Source organism: Mirounga leonina, unplaced genomic scaffold, assembly GCF_011800145.1.
Source record: "Mirounga leonina isolate KUSES-001 unplaced genomic scaffold, KU_Mleo_1.0 Mir_173, whole genome shotgun sequence".
In the NCBI taxonomy this organism is placed as follows: domain Eukaryota; kingdom Metazoa; phylum Chordata; class Mammalia; order Carnivora; family Phocidae; genus Mirounga; species Mirounga leonina.
The window spans coordinates 26,787,297-26,807,713 of NW_023270447.1; the positions used below are offsets into that span (position 1 = coordinate 26,787,297).

At 33.0% G+C, this 20,417-nt stretch overlaps 1 protein-coding gene across 13 annotated transcripts in view; it reads right to left on the reverse strand.

The window, feature by feature from the left end:
• ADGRL2 (adhesion G protein-coupled receptor L2) overlaps positions 1 to 20,417 on the reverse strand; it is a 191,988-nt gene that overhangs the window by 11,629 nt on the left and 159,942 nt on the right. For all 13 annotated transcript variants that reach the window (XM_035018165.1, XM_035018178.1, XM_035018168.1 and 10 more), the window contains 7 exons: positions 15,559 to 15,684; positions 15,087 to 15,292; positions 13,812 to 13,985; positions 12,426 to 12,635; positions 11,267 to 11,487; positions 9,881 to 9,947; positions 1,128 to 1,219 (listed from right to left, as the gene is read on the reverse strand). In XM_035018165.1, coding sequence (XP_034874056.1) covers positions 1,128 to 1,219; positions 9,881 to 9,947; positions 11,267 to 11,487; positions 12,426 to 12,635; positions 13,812 to 13,985; positions 15,087 to 15,292; positions 15,559 to 15,684 — 1,096 coding nt within the window. The remainder of the gene's footprint in view (positions 1 to 1,127; positions 1,220 to 9,880; positions 9,948 to 11,266; positions 11,488 to 12,425; positions 12,636 to 13,811; positions 13,986 to 15,086; positions 15,293 to 15,558; positions 15,685 to 20,417) is intronic.

The window sequence follows — 20,417 nt, forward strand, 5'->3', positions numbered from 1 at the left end:
ATAAGCAGAAAAGAGAAACAAAATTATTAGACAGAATTAAAATAGAAAGTAGTAAGAAAGCATTTATATATTTTATAAATTAGTCAAAATTAAGGAAGTCAAAATGCAGAGGCAAGCAATTAAAAAATAAAGGCATATTACAGTTTAAAAATACTATAGCAACTTAGATATTCCAAAATAATTATAAAAATTAAGGGCAATTCATGATATTGACGGATTTGTAAAAAATATAAATCATGCCATAAATTTGTTAATGTAGGGTTCTACCTTACCCAGGTAAGTCCGTATTATAGTAGCCATCACAAACACGGTAATTACTGGTGTAGATGAGAAGACAGAAAGAGGAAAAGGAAGAAAAGAGAGAGATGCTAAAGATTAGCTCTCTCTCTTACCATGCAACATGCGATGAAGCTGGCACTAACCTATCTAAAACAGCTAAGTTTAAAAAAAAAATTACCCTTATTATAGATCTGCCATTTTTTACATTAAAAATATTCTTCACAATCCCATTATAACCAACTTGAATAATACCTCCTCAAATTTTAAATTAACTCATTTCTAAAAGATAACTCTGAAAATGCTTCCATGAATGCCTTAATGAATCAACAACTATAAATTTTTTAATTAGATAGCATTTTCCATTGATAGGATATTGTAGTTTTTATTCAATATTGAAATAAGCATTTCTTTAATTATCATGAAAACAACAATCTCCAAGTTAACAATAGTAATAGAGCAAATTATCTTAGGAAAACAGGATTAGAAATAGAAAACTGCTCAGGATCCTTAAATCGAAAAAGTCATTTAACAAAACAGACTTAATATAATCATATCAGCCATGCAAACAGCAGCATCATTTTGAACCACATTTTAAACTCAAATGAAATTGTTACAGTGATACGGAATTTCCACAAAGCCACTAAAACAATTTCTTGGCTCTAGATCAAGACAGAAACTATTATCTGATTTTTGACCAATGTCTGTGACATGATTAACATTGAAACTCAACCTTGATCAGTAAAACTTCATTCTGAATAATTTCTACAGTTGATAGAAGGCATTCATGTATTCTCTGTGGAGAGTATCTTAGTTTGTCAAGCACTAAAATTAAAATACTAAATACTTACTTAATGTTTTCCAACCTGCTAGAATCTGGTTTCAAAGTGTTTGAGTGCTTCACCATTTTGCATAAGGTGATCACCAGGAAGATAATATTGAGCTGTTATAACAAATAAAGAATTAGACCACTATAACCACAGAGTAAAAAATGAATGTTTTGCAAATATACTTAACAAGTTAATGCAGCTAAATACCAATGACATGAGTATATAGTAGACACTCACTGACTGAATTTTACATAGGCAATGATCAAGTTGAGTCTAAATAAAAATACTCCAGCTATGTATGATCGATTTTTTAAATAGATCATTTGACATGAAATTGCAACCTCATTAAATCAGCATCATGTGGTGATGATTAAATAAATTAGAAAACCTAAATTAGTTTCTTTAGCTAGAGGTACTCCAGGGCCTAAAAGCCATCTAATGGAAACACTAAAGTGAAATCTTTAGAAGGGGCATTTACATCACGTAGCTTACAAGAATTGCGGGATTTGGGACCCTAAGATTTAGCTGAGAGTCTAGCTTTTGATTTTGACTGATTAGAAGAGGATAATAACATTTGCACGATCTATTTGTAAGGTAATTGTGAGGATCAAATGAAATAAAATAAATGAAAAATAATGAAAAAATATATGAAAAATATTTATTAGTTCTAGAAAGACAAACTTTTAAAATATGTATATATTTGTTATATACCATTTGTTAAATGGTTAAAAGCCATCATCAGGGGCGCCTGGGTGGCTCAGTCGGCTAAGCGGCTGCCTTCGGCTCAGGTCATGATCCCAGGGTCCTGGGATAGAGCCCCGCATCAGGCTCCTTGCTCAGTGGAGAGCCTGCTTCTCCCTCTCCCTCTCCCTCTGCCTGCCTGCCGCTCCCCCTGCTTGTGCTCTCTCTCTCTGTGTCAAATAAATAAATAAAATCTTTAAAAAAAAATAAAAGCCATCATCAGTCCTTTTGTCCTCTCTATTGTATGGGTGTGGGTAAATTCTGAAGAAAGGTTGCTCTGAGTCCCTCTAAACACTGAGCTGTGCAAAGAATCGAGGTGCAAACAAAAGCAAAAAAAGGGAAGATGGAACTTGACATGGAGGGCAGGCTTGGGAGGCCAACATGAGTGAACTCAGAAGAAAAGACATGTTTTGACTGAAGAGAGATAATGTTTGCAATTTTGCCTGCTTCTACAGAAACCTGGCAGAATGCTGGACAGAGGATAGGCAGTTCCATTTTTATGCTCTAAAAACAGAACTAAGCTTGATCACTCCTGGATTTCTTTGACATTTTATTTACTTCAGATTATTACTTTTAAAAAGACAAAACAAAGTTATATTTTGTGAGCTTTACTTGGCTTAGAGAGTGCAAGCCCAAATGCTGTATTCAGAAAAGGGCAAATAGGGATAAAAGCAATTCCTTGATGGTAAGCACTCAGCATAATTTTGTCATAATAAGATGATCATTTTTACTGAGTCACAATACCATCTGATAAAATGATAATGCTATTTTACTCATTCATCACTACTTCTGATTTTATAATTAGGAAAAATTATATAGGGCAATAAATAAAATTTCCAAGTCCTTCCTAATGATGAGTTTAGGAACAGAGTGAAGGCTTTAATCTAAGCTGTTTATCACTCATTTTGTCTACTGTGCCTTATTATTTCTCTTAGATGTAGAATTTCCTCTTAAGGGATAAAATGAGGTTAATGGGTATAATTTGCAAATGTTGGCAGATAGCATTCTATCGTTTCATGTTAATTACTTAACATTAACAAAAGAAGGACAAAAGAAGCTCTCTGTTTAAAAAACCAACTTAAAAATTAACTTATTAAAATACTTGTCTAGAGAAAATGCAAATAGATTTTCTAGTGTTATATTCTAATGATTATTCCAGTTGGTCACGATATAAATAAATGTTTACATTTTCAGAGACATTACAGTATAATGCCATTTATTCAACAAATACTTATTGACCTACTGCTCCACACAAGAATGTGCCTATTGTATTGCGAGTAAGATACAATTTCTACCTTTGAGAAGTTAGGGAGATCCTTCTGATAGTACAGTAAATATCTGATTTAGTTTCTACAGAATGATGGTACAGTATATCTCTAATTTTTTTAAAGGCAAAATCAATATGTTTTTACTTTTTATTTTATGCAACAGTAGGTCTTAACTAGTAAAATTAGAGAATGGTTACAAATAAGAACTCCAAATATCCTAAAAACAAACAAAACAAAACCCCAATAAACACACAAACTGATACAACTCTCAGGAAAGAAAAGCTGCTTTGTAGATTCAGAGTTAAAATCCTTTAAATCTCTAGACCCTTCTTTTTGAATGTCCTAACATAACCATTTATTTCTTTCATTCCATAATTCTGGACCTAGGGTTGTTTCCTCCCCCTTCCTTTACTTACAATATTTCCTAAAGCATATAGGGTGGCCACAATTTGGTGTTCATCACTTTCTAAGCATATTAATTATCCCTTCAGAAATAAAATAATAGTAGTAGTAGTACACTCCAGGAAGGAAAAAAGTTAACCACTATAATGTATAAATTACAAGAAAATAAAGAATGTGAATGTGAAAAAATGTGGATGTATAAAGTATCATATTATGAAAAGAAAATGAGCAGAAAGGATGAACACATACCAACATACTTTTTCAATGAAGAGGACCAGGTTAAAATCTGTTATTTCAGAACTAACACATTTTCTAATAAAACTGAAATGAAAATGAAATCTACCCACTGAAGAATAGAATTACATCTTAAATATGATACAAAGCCATTTCTTTTTTTTTTAGTCTGAGGATTAACCACGTTGAATGTGACACAGAAAACTTATCTTATTTAATCCTTAAAAAACAGACTGGTAGATACATCTCCCCTTCCTCTCTCCTCACTCTACTGAGGTTTTTTTTAACATTATAAATGCATCTAGTGCTTCTTTCTAGTTACAAATATAGTATATTCACAATACAAACAAGTTCAGAAAATTACGAGAAAAACAGCAACAACCTATAATCCTATGTCCAGAGGTAACAGGGAGCACTTGGGGAGTCAGTTTACATTCTAAGATGTTAAGTACCTTGCCAAAGATTACTTAGCTACTATAATGTCAGTGCTGGGAGTCAATATACTGTGTGCTGGGTCCATAGCCCAGCATCTTCACAAATAAAATTAACCAGTTTATTCTGGGCAAGAAAATTAAGAGTCTCTAGCAAAGCAAAGACATACTAGTTTTTTATTTAAAAACAAAAAAAGATTCTACTTCTATAAAGAGTAATCCATTTTAGAAATCACTCAGAGATGATGAATGAGTTGAAGATAAATAATAAATTAATTAATATATAAAATACAGCCTCAAGGAAATCCTGAACGTAAGAATAAGAGATGTGCTCTTCAAATGACTTCTACCTGATCGACTTGCTAGAATAACTAATTCTCTATTTCTTTGGAAAACACTACTATCCCATAATCAGCAAATGGCTAAAATGTCCACACACTCCTACTCCCACTAGACAAACAGTATGTTTAACAGTTAGTTCTCTTTTCTCAAACCTGTGTGTGTTCCACTCATATAACTAAACATCACACAAACTCAAATTGAGTCCAGAAAAGGGCTGTCATTTCTAACATACGTAGAATTGAATGTTTCAAAAAGATGTTTTAAAAGTGAATCTCTTTAAAAATAATTAAAACTACTAGAAAAATAATCATAAAACCACAGAAAGATTCTTGCACTCAGATTGTTTCACAAATGTCTGTGATTTCTCCAATTTCAAAAAACTAAATGGAAGAATTATAACCAGTGCACTAATACTTACGTTGCCAAGAAATTTATAGTTAAATCCAACACTAATTTAGACTTTGAAATATGACTTGAAAATATACAAATAATGAAGCAATGGTATCTTCAACAGGACAAAATACCATCATCTCAAGACAAAGTTGTTATGAAAAAAGGCACACAAGACATACTGTGAACCATAATATAAAATGGCAAAAAAAAGAAGCTAAACATAAGGTACTTTTCTTTTCCCCAAATCCACATTAAAAATTTCACTGATAAGGTGTTTATTAGTCTTATTAAAGAAGTGAAAAAGATACTTATATCACTTAGGTATTAAACATTTTTATATATTATCACCAATATGTATGACAGTGAAATGCTTTCCGGAATTAAACAGAACAAATCCTGAAGTGTAAAAAAATTTTTAATATGAAGTTTTAGAGTTCTTTCTTTCTCTCCACTGCTAAAAAAATATATTTATTTTCATAGAAAAAATATTGTAATGGTTGTGATCTTTTTCAGGAAGTGATACACTCTTCATAAAAGAGTCATGATTTTGTAGAGTAAAATATTTTTTCCCTCTCTTCTCCTTTGTTGTTCTCTTAAAATGTAACCAAGGGAATCAGAACAAGAAACTAAAGGGCAAGTAGAAATATCTCTGATTAAATCTATTATCCAAAATAGTTATTTACAGGCAAAAAAAAAGTTAGTTTCAAATGAAGTACTGACTGCAATTCTGAGTTCTCCCTTCTTCGCATTTTCCCCATGACATAAATGGCTCTTTCCAGCCATAAACTTTGGGCTTCTTTTTTTTTTCCCTTTCTAACCACAGGAAGTGATTTCTTTCTCCTCCCTTTTACTTCTTCCCAATTTATTTTCCTGCCTTTGGTATGCATTTTAAAAATAAAAGAAATCCCAACCGTCAAAGAAATTTCTCCTATTTCTTCCAGGAAAGCAGGCAAAAAGCCAGGGAGAGAAGAATGTTTCTACCGTTCAAGTGCTGCTTTTCTCCCCTCAAATTCCAATGCAGCCATTTTTTGTCCACTTGTTTTTTTTTTTTTTTTTTCTTCCCAACATAAATACTACTAAGCTTAAACATAGTACATATTTTGAGATAGGTTGAAAGGTGCTATGCATCAGTGAGAAAGAAAAAAGACGGAGTTACAACTGTGTATCCAAAGACTTATCTAAAGCTGGAAAGTGCATGTCATTACTCAGTCATTCACAGAGAAGTCACTAGTCTTAGGACTGTGCTAAATATTGAATGCCAACCCACCAGCCTAAATGCCCACACTGATGATTAATTTTAGAGATGAGGCAACTCATCCGGGGATTAATCAGATTTTATCTCTGCTCTGTGTGTGTGTGTGTGTGTGTGTGTATACATAGGTAAATAAGTAGATGGGCATCTCTTTTTTTTTTTTTAAGATTTTATTTATTTATTTGAGAGAGAAAGAATGAGAGGCAGAGAGCGTAAGAGGGAAGAGGATCAGAGGGAGAAGCGGACTCCCCGCTGAGCAGGGAGCCCGATGCGGGACTCGATCCCGGGACTCCAGGATCATGACCTGAGCCGAAGGCAGTCGCTTAACCAACTGAGCCACCCAGGCACCCGACGGGCATCTCTTAATAGAATTCTATGTGAAAGACAGCAAATTCAGAAGAAACAGATTTTCCTATTCAGCTATATAGAGTTAATTGCCAAATGGGGCATTCCTTCTCTTCTAAGGACAAATAATACTCTTTTATACCTATCTCAAAATAATAATTTCATGAGTCCTTGTATAAATAATCTGCCAGTATAATTTGCTGATAGAATTTGGTACTTGATGATATGGCAGAGCTAACTGTCACCCACACTGGTGACACGAAAATACAAAGAAGTTACAACAAAGCAGAGGGTACCAGCTATTACAGGAGCACACAGTTTGCTTTAGAGTCATCAACCTGCTCAATTGAATCACATCCGTCTGAGCTTAGCAGCTTAAAATTCACTCCACAGCTTGCAGTGCTGACATGGATATGGTAAGACAGAAGAACAGAAACACCACTCTGAAGTAACCTAACTGAACTGCACATGTTCTGACCCTTTTTGTCCTCCCTGGAGCTTTTGCTACCTGACAAATGCAACTCTAAAACTGCACTTGTATCTCCAGATCTTTGCTGTTAGCCGAGCAGAAGCCGATTTCTCCCTGGGACTAGCAGCCAGAGAGGTGTTCTCTGAAGAAGACTTCCAAATGAGTGTGTGAGCTGAACTCTTACTGAACTGAATTAATTATTAACGATGCAGATGGAGCTGTCCAAATGATAAGAACAGCTCCTGACGTGTCATGATCCAAGCTTTCATTAAACCATTTCAGGCATACTAATGGTTTCCCACTGCTCATTACTTACAAGCACTTTTCTCATAGATATAATAACTCTAGTGCCTGTAGGCAAGACAGTCTATAAAAATACCGAAGCAGGAAGTTTTATCTTCCATAGCATGTTATTTTTCTTCATAGAACATTATTAAAAACGTACACTTACTTAATACTATTAAGTTAAACGGCTTCCATTCAGAAAAGTTGGAAATGCAAAACTACACTTTCCAGGAACGGTAATGAGTACTTTTTGTTGTAAGAGTACTCCTTAAAAGGGAGTACTATATTATATAATATATATAATATATATACACATAAATAACTTTCATATAAATAAATACAAATATATTTATAAACTAATTATATTGTTATATATTAATATATTTTTAAAATAAGAATAAATAAAATATTTATATAAACAAATTAATATATAAATATAACTTATATTACTAAGATTTGTGTTTGCATTGACTTTTAGATATCCTTTCTCATCGGAAGGATGTATGTGGTATAAATATATTAAGATTCAACAAATATGCTGAACAATCATATTAGATCTCAATGTAGGTTATGCACAATGTTTTACACCTCTATACCACTCTCTGACTCTCTGTGTTGGGAGAATTAGAGGGCAAAGCAGTTGCAGAAGAATTACTCCTAGGATCTGTACTGTCAAAACAGCTACTGGCTGGTTTTTTTGTGTTTGTTTTTTTTTTTAAGATATTATTTATTTATTTGACAGAGAGAGACACAGCGAGAGAAGGAACACAAGCAGGGGGCGTGGGAGAGGGAGAAGCAGGCTTCCCGCTGAGCAGGGAGCCTGATGGGGGCTTGATCCCAGGACCCTGGGACCATGACCTGAGTCGAAGGCAGACGCTTAAAGACTGAGCCACCCAGGCGCCCCAACCTGCTGGGTTTCTTTGTTGTTTTTTAAGTTGGGAACACTATTCCCCAAAGCCCTTCACATTTCAACCTAAATGATTTGGTACAGGATAGCAATGATGACAAGACTAATAAATAATGGTAGGCCCACACTGTAAATGGGCAATATAATAAAATGTCCTTCACCTCTTTTCTTACTAGAAGCTGAATATATGTGAACATTAAAGTCTTTCGGCCAAGTGAAAAAAATTTTAATACTCTAAAGTCAGTATTTATTTTTAGATGGAAATAAAACTAGTACAAAAGAAGTTAACATGATACTTCTATAGACTAGGTATCTCTAAAATGGTCTTTACAATTTTCAAAGTTACCAATACGTTTAGTCAAGGGCTCGGGGAAAAAAAGAGAAGCCTGTGTCTTTAAGGATCATGCCACTTCAAATCAGCTGCTTACCATTTAATTTGAGAATGGCTTAGGCTATGTTAAATTAAATAAACCAAGAACAAAAACTAGCGCAACCATTTGGATTGAGTAATTCTGATGAGAAATTAGCTTTTCTAGGAACACTTGAGAATGTTTTACTGGCTTGATTCATACAAGCATTCACCTCAAATTTTCATTTTGCTTTGTGTAAGTGTATAATTCATTTTAAGGACAAAAGTACATGCATTTGAAATGGTTTTAAATTTCCTTGAACTACTAACATATTTTCCTCAATTTTATGAAACACTAGTTAACTATAGAAATATCCTAATACGCTCATGTGTATCACTTCTTTTAAAGAAAAAAAATCCTTAAAATAGGTATTTAAAAGATATATGCAATATTTAAACTTGCTTATGTTTCCTTTTCAATCTTATAATGGTCGATAGCATCTATCTGTTAACAACAGAATGCTAAAACTCAGTGAAAATTTTAAATCCCGAAATCCAAATATTTTAGCTACATCCATTTCAACTATATTTCAAATATTTGACTAATGGTAATGTAAGCAGTTAAAAAAAAAACAACTTATGTCACTATATTTAACTTGCATCAAATTTATTTAAAAAAAATTTCTTGAAGACCAGTATTTTTACTTGGCATTTTAAAGTCTTAGAAAAGTAATTTTATTTCTAATGAGTTTAAAATTGATTTAATGCTTATTAATCTAAGCTTAAAAAATTTTTTTCCCCTAAAAAGAATTTAGGGTGTGGGCATTTATTTAAAAGTACTAAATTACTACGTGGAAATTAATATTATAAATATTAAGCTAATGTTATTTCAATTCCACAAAACAGTCATTTAATTTACAAATGCCACATAGCTTGGTACAGGGCTAATAGTACAGATTTTGAAGACATACTTCCTGAACTACAACTCTTGGCAAAAAACTCCACTACCCAAACACAAAATACACTATACATTTCAGTTATTCCTAATTATTAAACTAAGCCCAAATCATGCAATGTATTTTTTTAGATTATGACATGACATTGTAGCAAAGTAAATTAGATAAGAAAAAGTACCTTTTAGAGGAAAGAGGATTTTCAAAATAGTACTAATTAGCAAGTACATAAACTCTCAATAATGGTATAACATTTAAGGTATACTACGTAGTTTTATCCTGTAGGCTAGACACATTTATAAATCCTTGGATGCGTGAATTAAAAATAACACCAATTATCTTTGTTTCAGTCGCACCGCAGAAGCAGCAAGCTAAAAACGAAGGGAAAGCAGCACCTGCTTACCAGAATAATGAAGGTAACGGGTCCAATGAAACTCCATATAAAATAGTTATCAACATGCAGCCAGCAACTATGACGAAAAGAAGAGCATGCATTAAAGTTTCAGTGGATCCTCAACATTACAAAAAATATAGAATTTTGAAAATCTAACAAAACTATCTTTACATTTGCCTTTGAAATTCCATTTACCAGGGGTAAGAACAATTTTAATGATTCTGAGTGGGCTGTGACGTAAAGAGTAGTAATTTCTTTACTTCCGCCTACTGTTTTTCATTACAGGTTTTAAATTTGGTAAAGGCATACATTATTATGCTCGTATGGGATAAACAACCCCACCACACCCAACCCCTAAATCTTAAGACCTCTGATTTTACTAAGAAAAACCTGAAACTCAATATTCCAAATTGTCTCATCATTTTAAAGTTCTTATCTTCAAAATTTGCCTTTCAGATCTGTATCTGAGCTACAGTGTTTAACCCTATGGAACATAACAGACAAACAAAATGTTCAGCTGTTATGCTTGCTTCAAAACAGTACAGCATAAATACAATACCTCAACTGGGAATGGATGAATACGAGATAAAAAAAAAATCAAAGCATTGCACTCATAGTATTAGAGTAAATGATGCATAAACTTATTAAGACAGATTTTACTTAGTGGTTCATTTTTCATATAACACTGACTCCCCACTGAATTTCTTTTATTTGTCTTTCATCATCTGTTTAGTCAAAAAGCTTTCTTTAGTCCAAGGAATCTTTATATAACTAATTTTATCAAAGGCAAATATAAACAGAATTTGTAGGCAAATTCATGCTCCTAGCAAATAAAATCCTCAGAAATATGGCTATGTCTACCTTTTGTCATTTTCCATAAATATCTGTATTTTTTATAAATGAAAGACAGTGCCTTATTTTAATCCTTTCAAACTGCCTGATAAAATATTATCAAAGTAGAACATATGGGATGGAATGTGCTACTATCACAATTTAGAATGAGAGTTAGCTAGAGGGTCGGATGCACAAAGAGAGCTAATGAAGCATCAGGTTAAAACTGAGTGGTTAAACCTGTCAGATGCTTTACGTTCAGAAGAATTTTTACTTAATATCTTTCTAAGGCCAAAAAGTTATTTACTTTTTCAATTTGTTTCAGGTCAATCTTTTGTGTTAAAAAGAAAGTCCATAATTTAGAGTCTGCCTCGCCAGAGTACAAATCCCCTGAACCTAGAAAATTACAAAAGACTTGATTGTAATTTGTGCACGGCATGCCCATTCTCTTACCAATAAAGCTTTCAGATGCTATTTTAGTCTGTCAGGGACCCTCACTGACAGCTAACAGGCTTTAAAAAATTATTCACTTGAAAAACACTCAGGTCGCTTGCAATTACTTACGCTTTTTCTGTTCCATAGCTCTTATAGTCAACAGCAGCTGAAACTCCAACCACGGTGGCAGGAAACAAGTAACCAGCAACATAATAATATTTCTTCCTTGAATATTCACTTTCAAACACTTCAACCAACATCAGGTAGAGCTGTACGCCTTCTAGGCACATCCAAGCAAAAGCGGCCAAAAAGAAAAAGTGTAAAAGTCCTGCAAATATTGGACAAGCAATCTAGAAAGGAAAAGAACAAGAAGCACAAAAGAGAACACATGAATACAAGCAGACCACCCCAAAATGAGACAGTATTCACTGACAGTGCTCATGATTGTCTTTAAAATACATTATTTAAACTGTTTCTTAAAAAAAAAATTTTTAACAAATGGAAATGAGTTCTAAACCTTGACAAATTTGAAGAGTTTAATGCTTATAGAGTATAATGGCAGGTGTGCTAGAAATTTCTTCACCGTAAGACACAACTACTTTTAGTGAAATTAAGTGTAAATAAAAAAACATATATTAATTTCTCATCTAGAATTATCCACTATTAAATCTGAACACTCTACTTACACATTATTTGCTCCATAGAGCAACTGTTAGAACAACTGTTTCCAAATATATTATTTTTATTTTTTCAGTAACAGAATTTAAAAATTCACTTTAATGACAAATACCCTGGGTCTAATTCCTAGCATTCTTTTCCTGTCATATGCAGAGCATTCTTAAATTCATCCCAGTGCAGATGAACACAGGGTAAAGCACTAACTACTTATTAAGTACTATTTCTGATACTGAGACCTCATGATGATGAAAAAATTGCTCAGAAGATGAAGAAATGATCACTGGTCAGAATGACTATATAAGCAAAATGAAAACTGTAAAAATAGGATTTTTTCAGTGTCTCTGGCACTCTTCTATTCAAATTACATGTCTTAATAACAATCCAGAAAAATGCAAATGCACCTTTGTACAAGAAATGAGTTAACTCATAATAATAATAATACCTAACGATTGTGCTGTCTTTTAATTTATTACAAATTATCCTCCAATATCGCCATTGTCAACTTTATTAAGTTATAAGGTCAAATATCAATATGGGCATCATGTGTGGAGTCACACCTGTTATAATAATTTTCAGAGATCCAAGGACAATAAGCTGAAGGGGTGCTTACCATGTATTTCGTCTTGTCAATGCCTATTAGGAAAATAAATTCCGCAATGAAAAGGTTGATACAAAGGTTCTTGTGAATAGTATTGCGATCACTTTGCAGACCACGGAAAAAGCAGAAGGTGAAGATGCATATAGCCAGGCAAACAAGGGAAATGACAATTCCCACCCAGGTGATGACTGTAAGGAGTAATTCGTGAACTCCATCTTTGTACTGAAAATAAAAATAGTATGAGGAACATTAGTATTCTTGCATTGCATCAACTAAAGGTAAGATAGCTTTCACATGTGGTAGCTCATCTTTTAATACCAAACTCTATGAATATTCTTAAGTGTTCAAACAGGGCTCAAAACTAAAAAAAAAAAAAAAAAACTTGATCTATGTAACAGAGTTCAATCTTATCTTCTATCCAAAGAATGACCTAAGAAAGTGGAAGATTTTATCTAGAAAATAATGCAAGAATCCAATTATTTCAAAATAACGGCTGAAATAATTACCTACATAAGCAAATATTTATATAATAGACTAAAGGATACTCAGTTATGATTAAAAATAATTGGTATCTTAATGACTCCTGGCTAACAAAAAAATTTTAAGTTTTCATTTTCCCCTTGAGTTTTGATATTTATTTAAATACTAAGCGTCAAATACACAATAGATCTGCGAGTTTTCATGCTCTATTTCTTTTTTTTTTTTTTAAGATTTTATTTATTTATTTGACAGAGACAGAGACAGTGAGAGCAGGAACACAAGTAAGAGAAGTGGAGAGGAAGAAGCAGGCCTCCTGCCGAGCAGGGAGCCCGATGCGGGGCTTGATCCCAGGACCTTGGGATCATGAGCTGAGCCGAAAGCAGACGTTTAACGACTAAGCCACCCAGGCGCCCTTCATGCTCTATTTCTTAAAATATTTTTACCTTCTGGCTATCATTCCCTTAATCACAGAAAGGAATATGAAGAAACATTCCAGAGCTATCCTGACCTTTCAAAATCTGCAGTTTTGCACAGTGTGCAAAGTTGTGAGGAAAACTTAAAACAAAAGCTGTAAAACAAGATTCAAACATTCAAGAGGGTGTGTTAAACTTTAGAGCCCTCAGTCTTTTGTAGGACCTACTGCTGTTCATTTTTTAAATCCCCGACTGCCTCTGCCAAACACCTGCCCAAAGGAGAAAAACTTAGAACGAGTCTGTGAAACACATGATTTTGAGAAGTAACAATAAATACAGTGCCAAGACTTCCTAAGATATATGGACAGTGTAGAAACAATTAGAAATCCACACTACTTTGTTTGCTTTTTAGTTACGATAAGCACCCAAAGAAGGGACTATTATACAAGCTGTTTTGAATCTCTGAGGTTTTTCTCTGTTACTAATTAGAAGTGCAAATACTTACTGCAATTTCCCTGTGGGCCATGAGAATTGCAAAATTGGTTAGGTGGCTGCATGCACACGTTGTACGAGTTTTATTAGTGTCAACCAGCTTGCAGCCCTGGGTAGACCAATATCCCATCATAGTTCTTTCTGAGTAGTTCCAGAAGGAGCAGTTTGCATTGAAATAATTGTCAGGCTGGGAAATAAAATGACAAGATAAAATTAGGGTTTTACGCTCTAAGATGGCAACAGCAATTGTTTAATATGTGTAAAAGGTAATTTAGATTAAACTTTGCATGTTTCGGACTATAAAGTTTTTCATCAGCAAAACTGTAGACTATGTTATACAAGGCAGATATCTAACTTAAAAGGGATTTTATAGTCCGAAACACTCTAAAGTGTACTCCAAATTACGAAAGACCCATTTTACACAATTACGATTTCCGTCTTATGATTTTACATAGTGATGGTACATTGGAATCATTTTTTTTTTCTTTTCTGACAAAATTAGACCCATGAATTTGTTCTGAGAAAATTCTATAAGGACCAAGTGTTTTAAAATCGATTTGGGGCCCATTTTTATTCTAAGTGACTGACATGTTAGCAACATCAAGGTTCTTAAGAGAGTGAACCAACTGCAGCAGATGTAAGAGAATGACTGCACAAATTTATTTTTGTTTGCCAATTCTGGAGACCCACATGGCTATCTGTGGGCACTTATTCACTCTGCTTGTAACGGAAAGCCAAGATTCTGCAGACAACCTTACAACACAGTGTAATGATTTAACTCCCAACTTCATTCTAAGGCACGGCAGAGAAATCACATCTCTTTAAGTCTAGATTTTTAAAAACCCAATGCTTGATAACAATTGTGTCACATATGATCAGTAAAATAAAAAAGAACAAAAACAAAAACAAAAGGTGTGCCACACCAAAAAGGCAGAGTCCTAACAGTTAATACTCGGCTATCCTGCTGTTAAGGTAAGAGTTAATTTTCATTCTAAAACAAATTACAGTCATTTACATTTTCCTGTTGATTACTGAATTAGCTTTCATTAAGAATACACTTAAGTTCTAATAATCACTGAACCAGGCTCATTTAATTTTATGTTCACAGACTTAAATAAACTTATGTCTCTGACCTAGTCCAACATTTGAAATTCAAATGGAAAGGTCTTTTCTTTCCTCTCTGCCATCTCCCCATTCCCTCTCTCCCCATCCCCAGCACGTCAAGTTTTGCTTTCCTTCCTCACTGATTTTATAGCCTTCCAGTACTTCATTAGCATATATAACTTACATCAATGTGTGGCAGGGTAAAAAGAACAGGATCTGTCAAGTAGACTCGGCTGGATTCTTTATTGATTGAAACTGAAATGACGTGGGAATTCACTGCAATGGTGCTATTCCGACCAATAAAGTCAGCACCCAGTTTTATGGTTGCATTTTCTGTACTAAGAAACTGTCCCAAACTCCGGTAAATGATAAACACCAACTTTGCAAGCCCTAGGAAGGTAAAAACAGTCACATGCCTTTACAGGAAATATGCTTATGAATAAAATAAGATACATTCAAATAAGAATAAAAGGGAAAAAATCCTTATGGACTTTATTTAGATTAAGTTTCTTGGGAAAGAGTAAAGCATTATTTTAAATCTGCTTTTAAATGATAAGCAGCATTGTTATATTAGGAGTCAAATACCAGCATTTTAGGATTAATAGATTTAAATGAACAAAAAACCTGTCAATTTTTAAGACTTTGCTCCATCTTACCATTCCTGCTGTTCTGTTTGACAGTATTTGCAGAGAGTTGGATTGAGCTGCCTGCTCCTTTGATGCCCAGAGGAAATTTAAAGTCTTGGACCTGTCCTTCTGTACTGAGTACTGCAACTTCCAGAACTGACGGAGGCAAAGGATAAAGCGGGAGGAAAAAAGGGCATTCTTTAAACTACAAAGAGGCAAATGATAATTGCATGAAAACCACTGCTGCTTTTTTTTCTACGTAGAAAACTTTACTGTTACATTTCAACAAAATCATAAACAAACTAAATTAGGAGGTCTTAAACCTTGACTATCCTAAAAAATTTCATATAATAATTTTAACACTTTTTCATAGTTTTGTATCTTTTGTCACCAACTAATTCCAGACATTTACCCTACGAATACGAACAGTGTATGAGCTGAAAGCGCACAACTTTCAAAGTTTCATTTATATCATTTATATCATTAAAATAAACATATTTCAAAAGGAATTTTTTGGCTTTTTACATTAAATAACTCTTCAATGAACATTCTTTGACAATGGCAAAACGAAATATGAAGTATAAATTTGAGTGCCTTTATTGCACGTATACATTTATTTCTTTGTATATGATACATTTTAACAGATAATGAGATTGCATAATGCAGCTCAATTTTTTGCAATACTTGATTTTCTCTAATTTCTAAACACGGTGAGGCCAGCACAGCATATTTATGAGAAAATGTTTGGCATTATGCTAAAATTTCCCATTAATTCTCACTAGTAACTATAAATGCTTATATATTTAAGTTGGGCAAAACAGGCCCTGTGTGCCAAATCTGGCCTGCCGCCTTTTTTCATAAATGAAGTTTAATTAAAATACATCCATGTATGCTCATTCACATATTGTCTATGGCTGCCTGGGTGCTATAATGTCAGTTAAGTATTTGCAACTTAGACCATGTGGTATAATTGCCTAAAATATATACTATTTAGGCCTTAATGGTAAGTTTACCAACCACTATACTTTATTCCAAAGTTCAAAAATCATGGAAAGGCAAACAGGTTGACCTATAACACTAAGAACATTTACCTAATCAACAAGACCAATGTTGTTAAACTTTTTTTCAAATATATATGTACATTTAGTGGTCATCAACATAAACATGTCTATTGTAATTCCGGTAAAGAGTGTAATACTTTACATCACTATTCATCAATACTCATTTAAGTTTTGAAAAGAATGGAAAAGTATTATTGTTTCTACTAAAGTCAACTATTTTATATTAGTAATTAGAAAATGTCATTTTGTTGATGAAATTAGAGGAATTATATACAAAATTCATTAGTTTCATATGTTAGGATTTCTAAAAGTAACAAATACTTTTTATTTTTTTTATTTTTTATTTTTTTAAAGATTTTATTTATTTATTTGAGAGAGAGAATGAGAGAGAACACATGAGAGGGGATAGGGTCGGAGGGCAAAGCAGACTCCCTGCCGAGCAGGGAGCCCGATGCGGGACTCGATCCCGGGACTCCAGGATCATGACCTGAGCCGAAGGCAGTCGCTTAACCAACTGAGCCACCCAGGCGCCCCAACAAATACTTTTAAAATAATTCAATACATACAGTTCATACATTTTTCTCTAAATTTCACTCTCCTGGTATATATTTTTGAATAGCTATTTCTATACCTAGACAAATACGTGTATATGTGTTTGTACATACACACACACACAGATATGATGAATTCATCCACCCTCTTTCTTATTACAAATATGGACTTATACCATTATAGTAACTTTTGGATAATAATTTATTCTTTTAAATCTTTTACAAATTTGTTCTGTAAAGTACATGTAGATTTAGTTGTAAATATGAAATCATAACATTCGAAGATTTTTATAAGCTATCGGACCACATGTCAAGCACCTGAAATGCAAGTTTATAATGAGAGTCATATAAATCTTAGAATTCTGTAAGCTGCAAAAGCTGGTTAAAATGTTTATGTTATTGGTCTATGCTTTGAAAGATTAAGCAGGTGGGTAGGTAGGTGATCTCCTCTTCCATGTGTGTGGGAAGGAGGAAAAGTAGGGGAAGAAAAGAGAAAAATATACATCTAATGTATGCCTCACTCTTACACTGAAAGGGACTCTCAATTATTAACTTTCTTTTATTTTCCCCAATAATTAACTTTTCTTAAAGCAAGACAGAAGACAGGGTGAAAGACTGAAATCTTTTGAGTTTTCATGAAAAGTTCCAAATATAGACATACATGTACAAAGAGTTAATTTCTTTTTAAAGATTTTATTTATTTATTTGAGAGGGAGAGGGAGAGGGAGAAGCAGACTCCCTGCTGAGCAGGAAGCCCGATCTGGGATTTGATCCCAGGACCCTGAGATCATGTCCTGAGCCGAAGGCAGACGCTTAACGGACAGAGCCATGCAGGCTCAAAGAGTTAATTTCATTCAACAAATATTTACTTATCAAACTTTAATTTCATTCAATGTATATTTACATAAGCTTAAAAATTACATCCATAGTAAAAAAAAAATAATTTGAATTTTAAAAGGATCATTAATACAGATCTTTGTAGAGAATCAATAATCAACTTTATATTAATCAATCAATAAATTTATATCAATAAATAAATTTAAAAACAGACAAAAGGGAAAACTTCCAAGAAACAAAAAACTGACAAAAGTAAATTAAAAACCCTAATAGTTTATGACCATTAGAGAAAATAAACTGATAGCTAAATATATACTGAATCTTAAAAAACTGCTCTAGAATAAAGAATGCTTTTCAACTCATTTCATAAGACTTGCAAAATTCTGATGCATGAAACAGCACAAGGAAAGAAATTATAGGATATTCTCTTATTAAAAGGATGCAAAAATATTTAATAAATTATACGTACACTTTTTAATATCCTGAACAGAGTTTAACTCAAAAGGGCATTAGAAAATATATTAATATAATTCACCAAATTAAGAAATTAAAAATAAAATAATTATTAACCAAAAGAATTCAACAAACTTCAAAACCCATTCAATAAAAAAAAAAAAAAAAAACTTTACAAAATAATAAAAGAAAAGAAAAAAATCCTTGCCCAGGTAAAGGTTTTGTTATCAAATAAAGTTTATCTACCCAAACGTACAGGCAAACAATGGTGAAAAACTCAAGAAATATTCTTTCTAAAGTCAGGATGATTCCTATTAGGGGTTTTATTTATTAGCATCGTATTAAAAGACCTTGCAGTAATTCAAGAAAAAAGGTGTATGGGCACCTGGGTGGCTCAGTCAGTTAAGTGTCTGCCTTCAGCTCAGGTGATGATCTCTGGGCCCTGGGGATGGAGCCCTCCCTCTCCCTCTGCCCCTCCCCCGTCACTGCTCATGCTTTTGTTAATTCTCTCTCTCTCAAATAAATAAAATCTTTAAAAAAAAGAAAAGAAAAAAGGTGTAAAGACTGAAGAAAAAAGCAAACTTATTATTTACAGAAGATATAATTAACTACATAGTAATTTTGAGAGAGCATCTATATATGATTGGAAGTAAAAGAATTTAACAAGGGTGCAATCAGCAAAATCAACTGTGATCCTATACACCAAGCAACAAACAATTAGAATATGTAATTTAAAAAAAAAAGATACTTTACAATAAAAACAAATACTGCAAGTTATCTAAGAATAAACCAGATTTTTAAAAGTACAAGATATTAATGGGAAAAATACAGAACTTTATTAGAAGACCTAACAACAAATGGAGAATTATACAAGATCTTATTTGGGAGACTTCAACAGGTAAATAAATCTGTGAAATTTCTTTCAAAATCAATCTACAAACTCAGCCTAATTCTTCTTTTATAATATTTTATTTTTTATTTTTTCAATTTTTTATTTAAATTCCAGTTAGTTAACATACAGTGTAATATTGGTTTCAGGAGTAGAATTTAGTGATTTATCACTTACATACAACACCCACTGCACATCACAAGTGTCCTCTTTAATGCCCATTATCCATATTTAGCCCATCTCCCACCCACCTCCCCTTCAGCAATGCTCAGTTTGTTCTCTATACTTAAGAGTCTCTTATGGTGTGTTACCCTCTCTTCAACCTAATTCTAATAAAAATTCCAGCAAGACTTTTTGGGGAAAAAAAAAAGATTTTTGAGTTTGTGGAACTTGGCAACTGACTTTAAAATTCATACAGAAAAGACAGGCCAAAAGCAGCTAAGGCAATTCCTCCAGGAGCAGAAATGAAAGAACTCACCAGATAATAATATTATCAAAACAAAAACAAAAGGAGCAATGCATAACACACTTCTAACATGTATAGAAACGAAAGAGATATCCTTACAAACCACTGGGGAAAGGAATGAATTATGAACTAAAAGTACTGAAACAACGCATTATCAAAAAAAAAAAAACAAAAACAAAAACAAAAAAAACCCCAGAAAACAAAAACCAAATTAGTTTCTTCATTCATACCACAAACAAAAATCATTTCCAGATAGATTAAAACATAATTATAAAAAGGCAAAGTTTTATCATTTCTGAAGGCTTATATAAGATCATTTATAAAGTTACAGGTATAACTGTAGAGAAAATTTTCTTGAAGACATCAAAAAGGAAAGTATTTCTTAAATAAGATACCAAAAGCACCTACCCTAAGAGAACAGATTGATAAATTTGACTTCATTATTCTGTAAAACAAAAGATACCATAAACAAAGTAAAAAAAAGAAGGCATGCACAGAATAAACGTTTTCAAACTATATAGTCTACAAAGAATTAGTGTCCAGATGCATTAGCTACAGAGAAACAGATGCATAAGTAAAAGTCGTGAAGAATAAACTCACAGGAGAGCAATCTAAAATACCCAAAAAAGGCA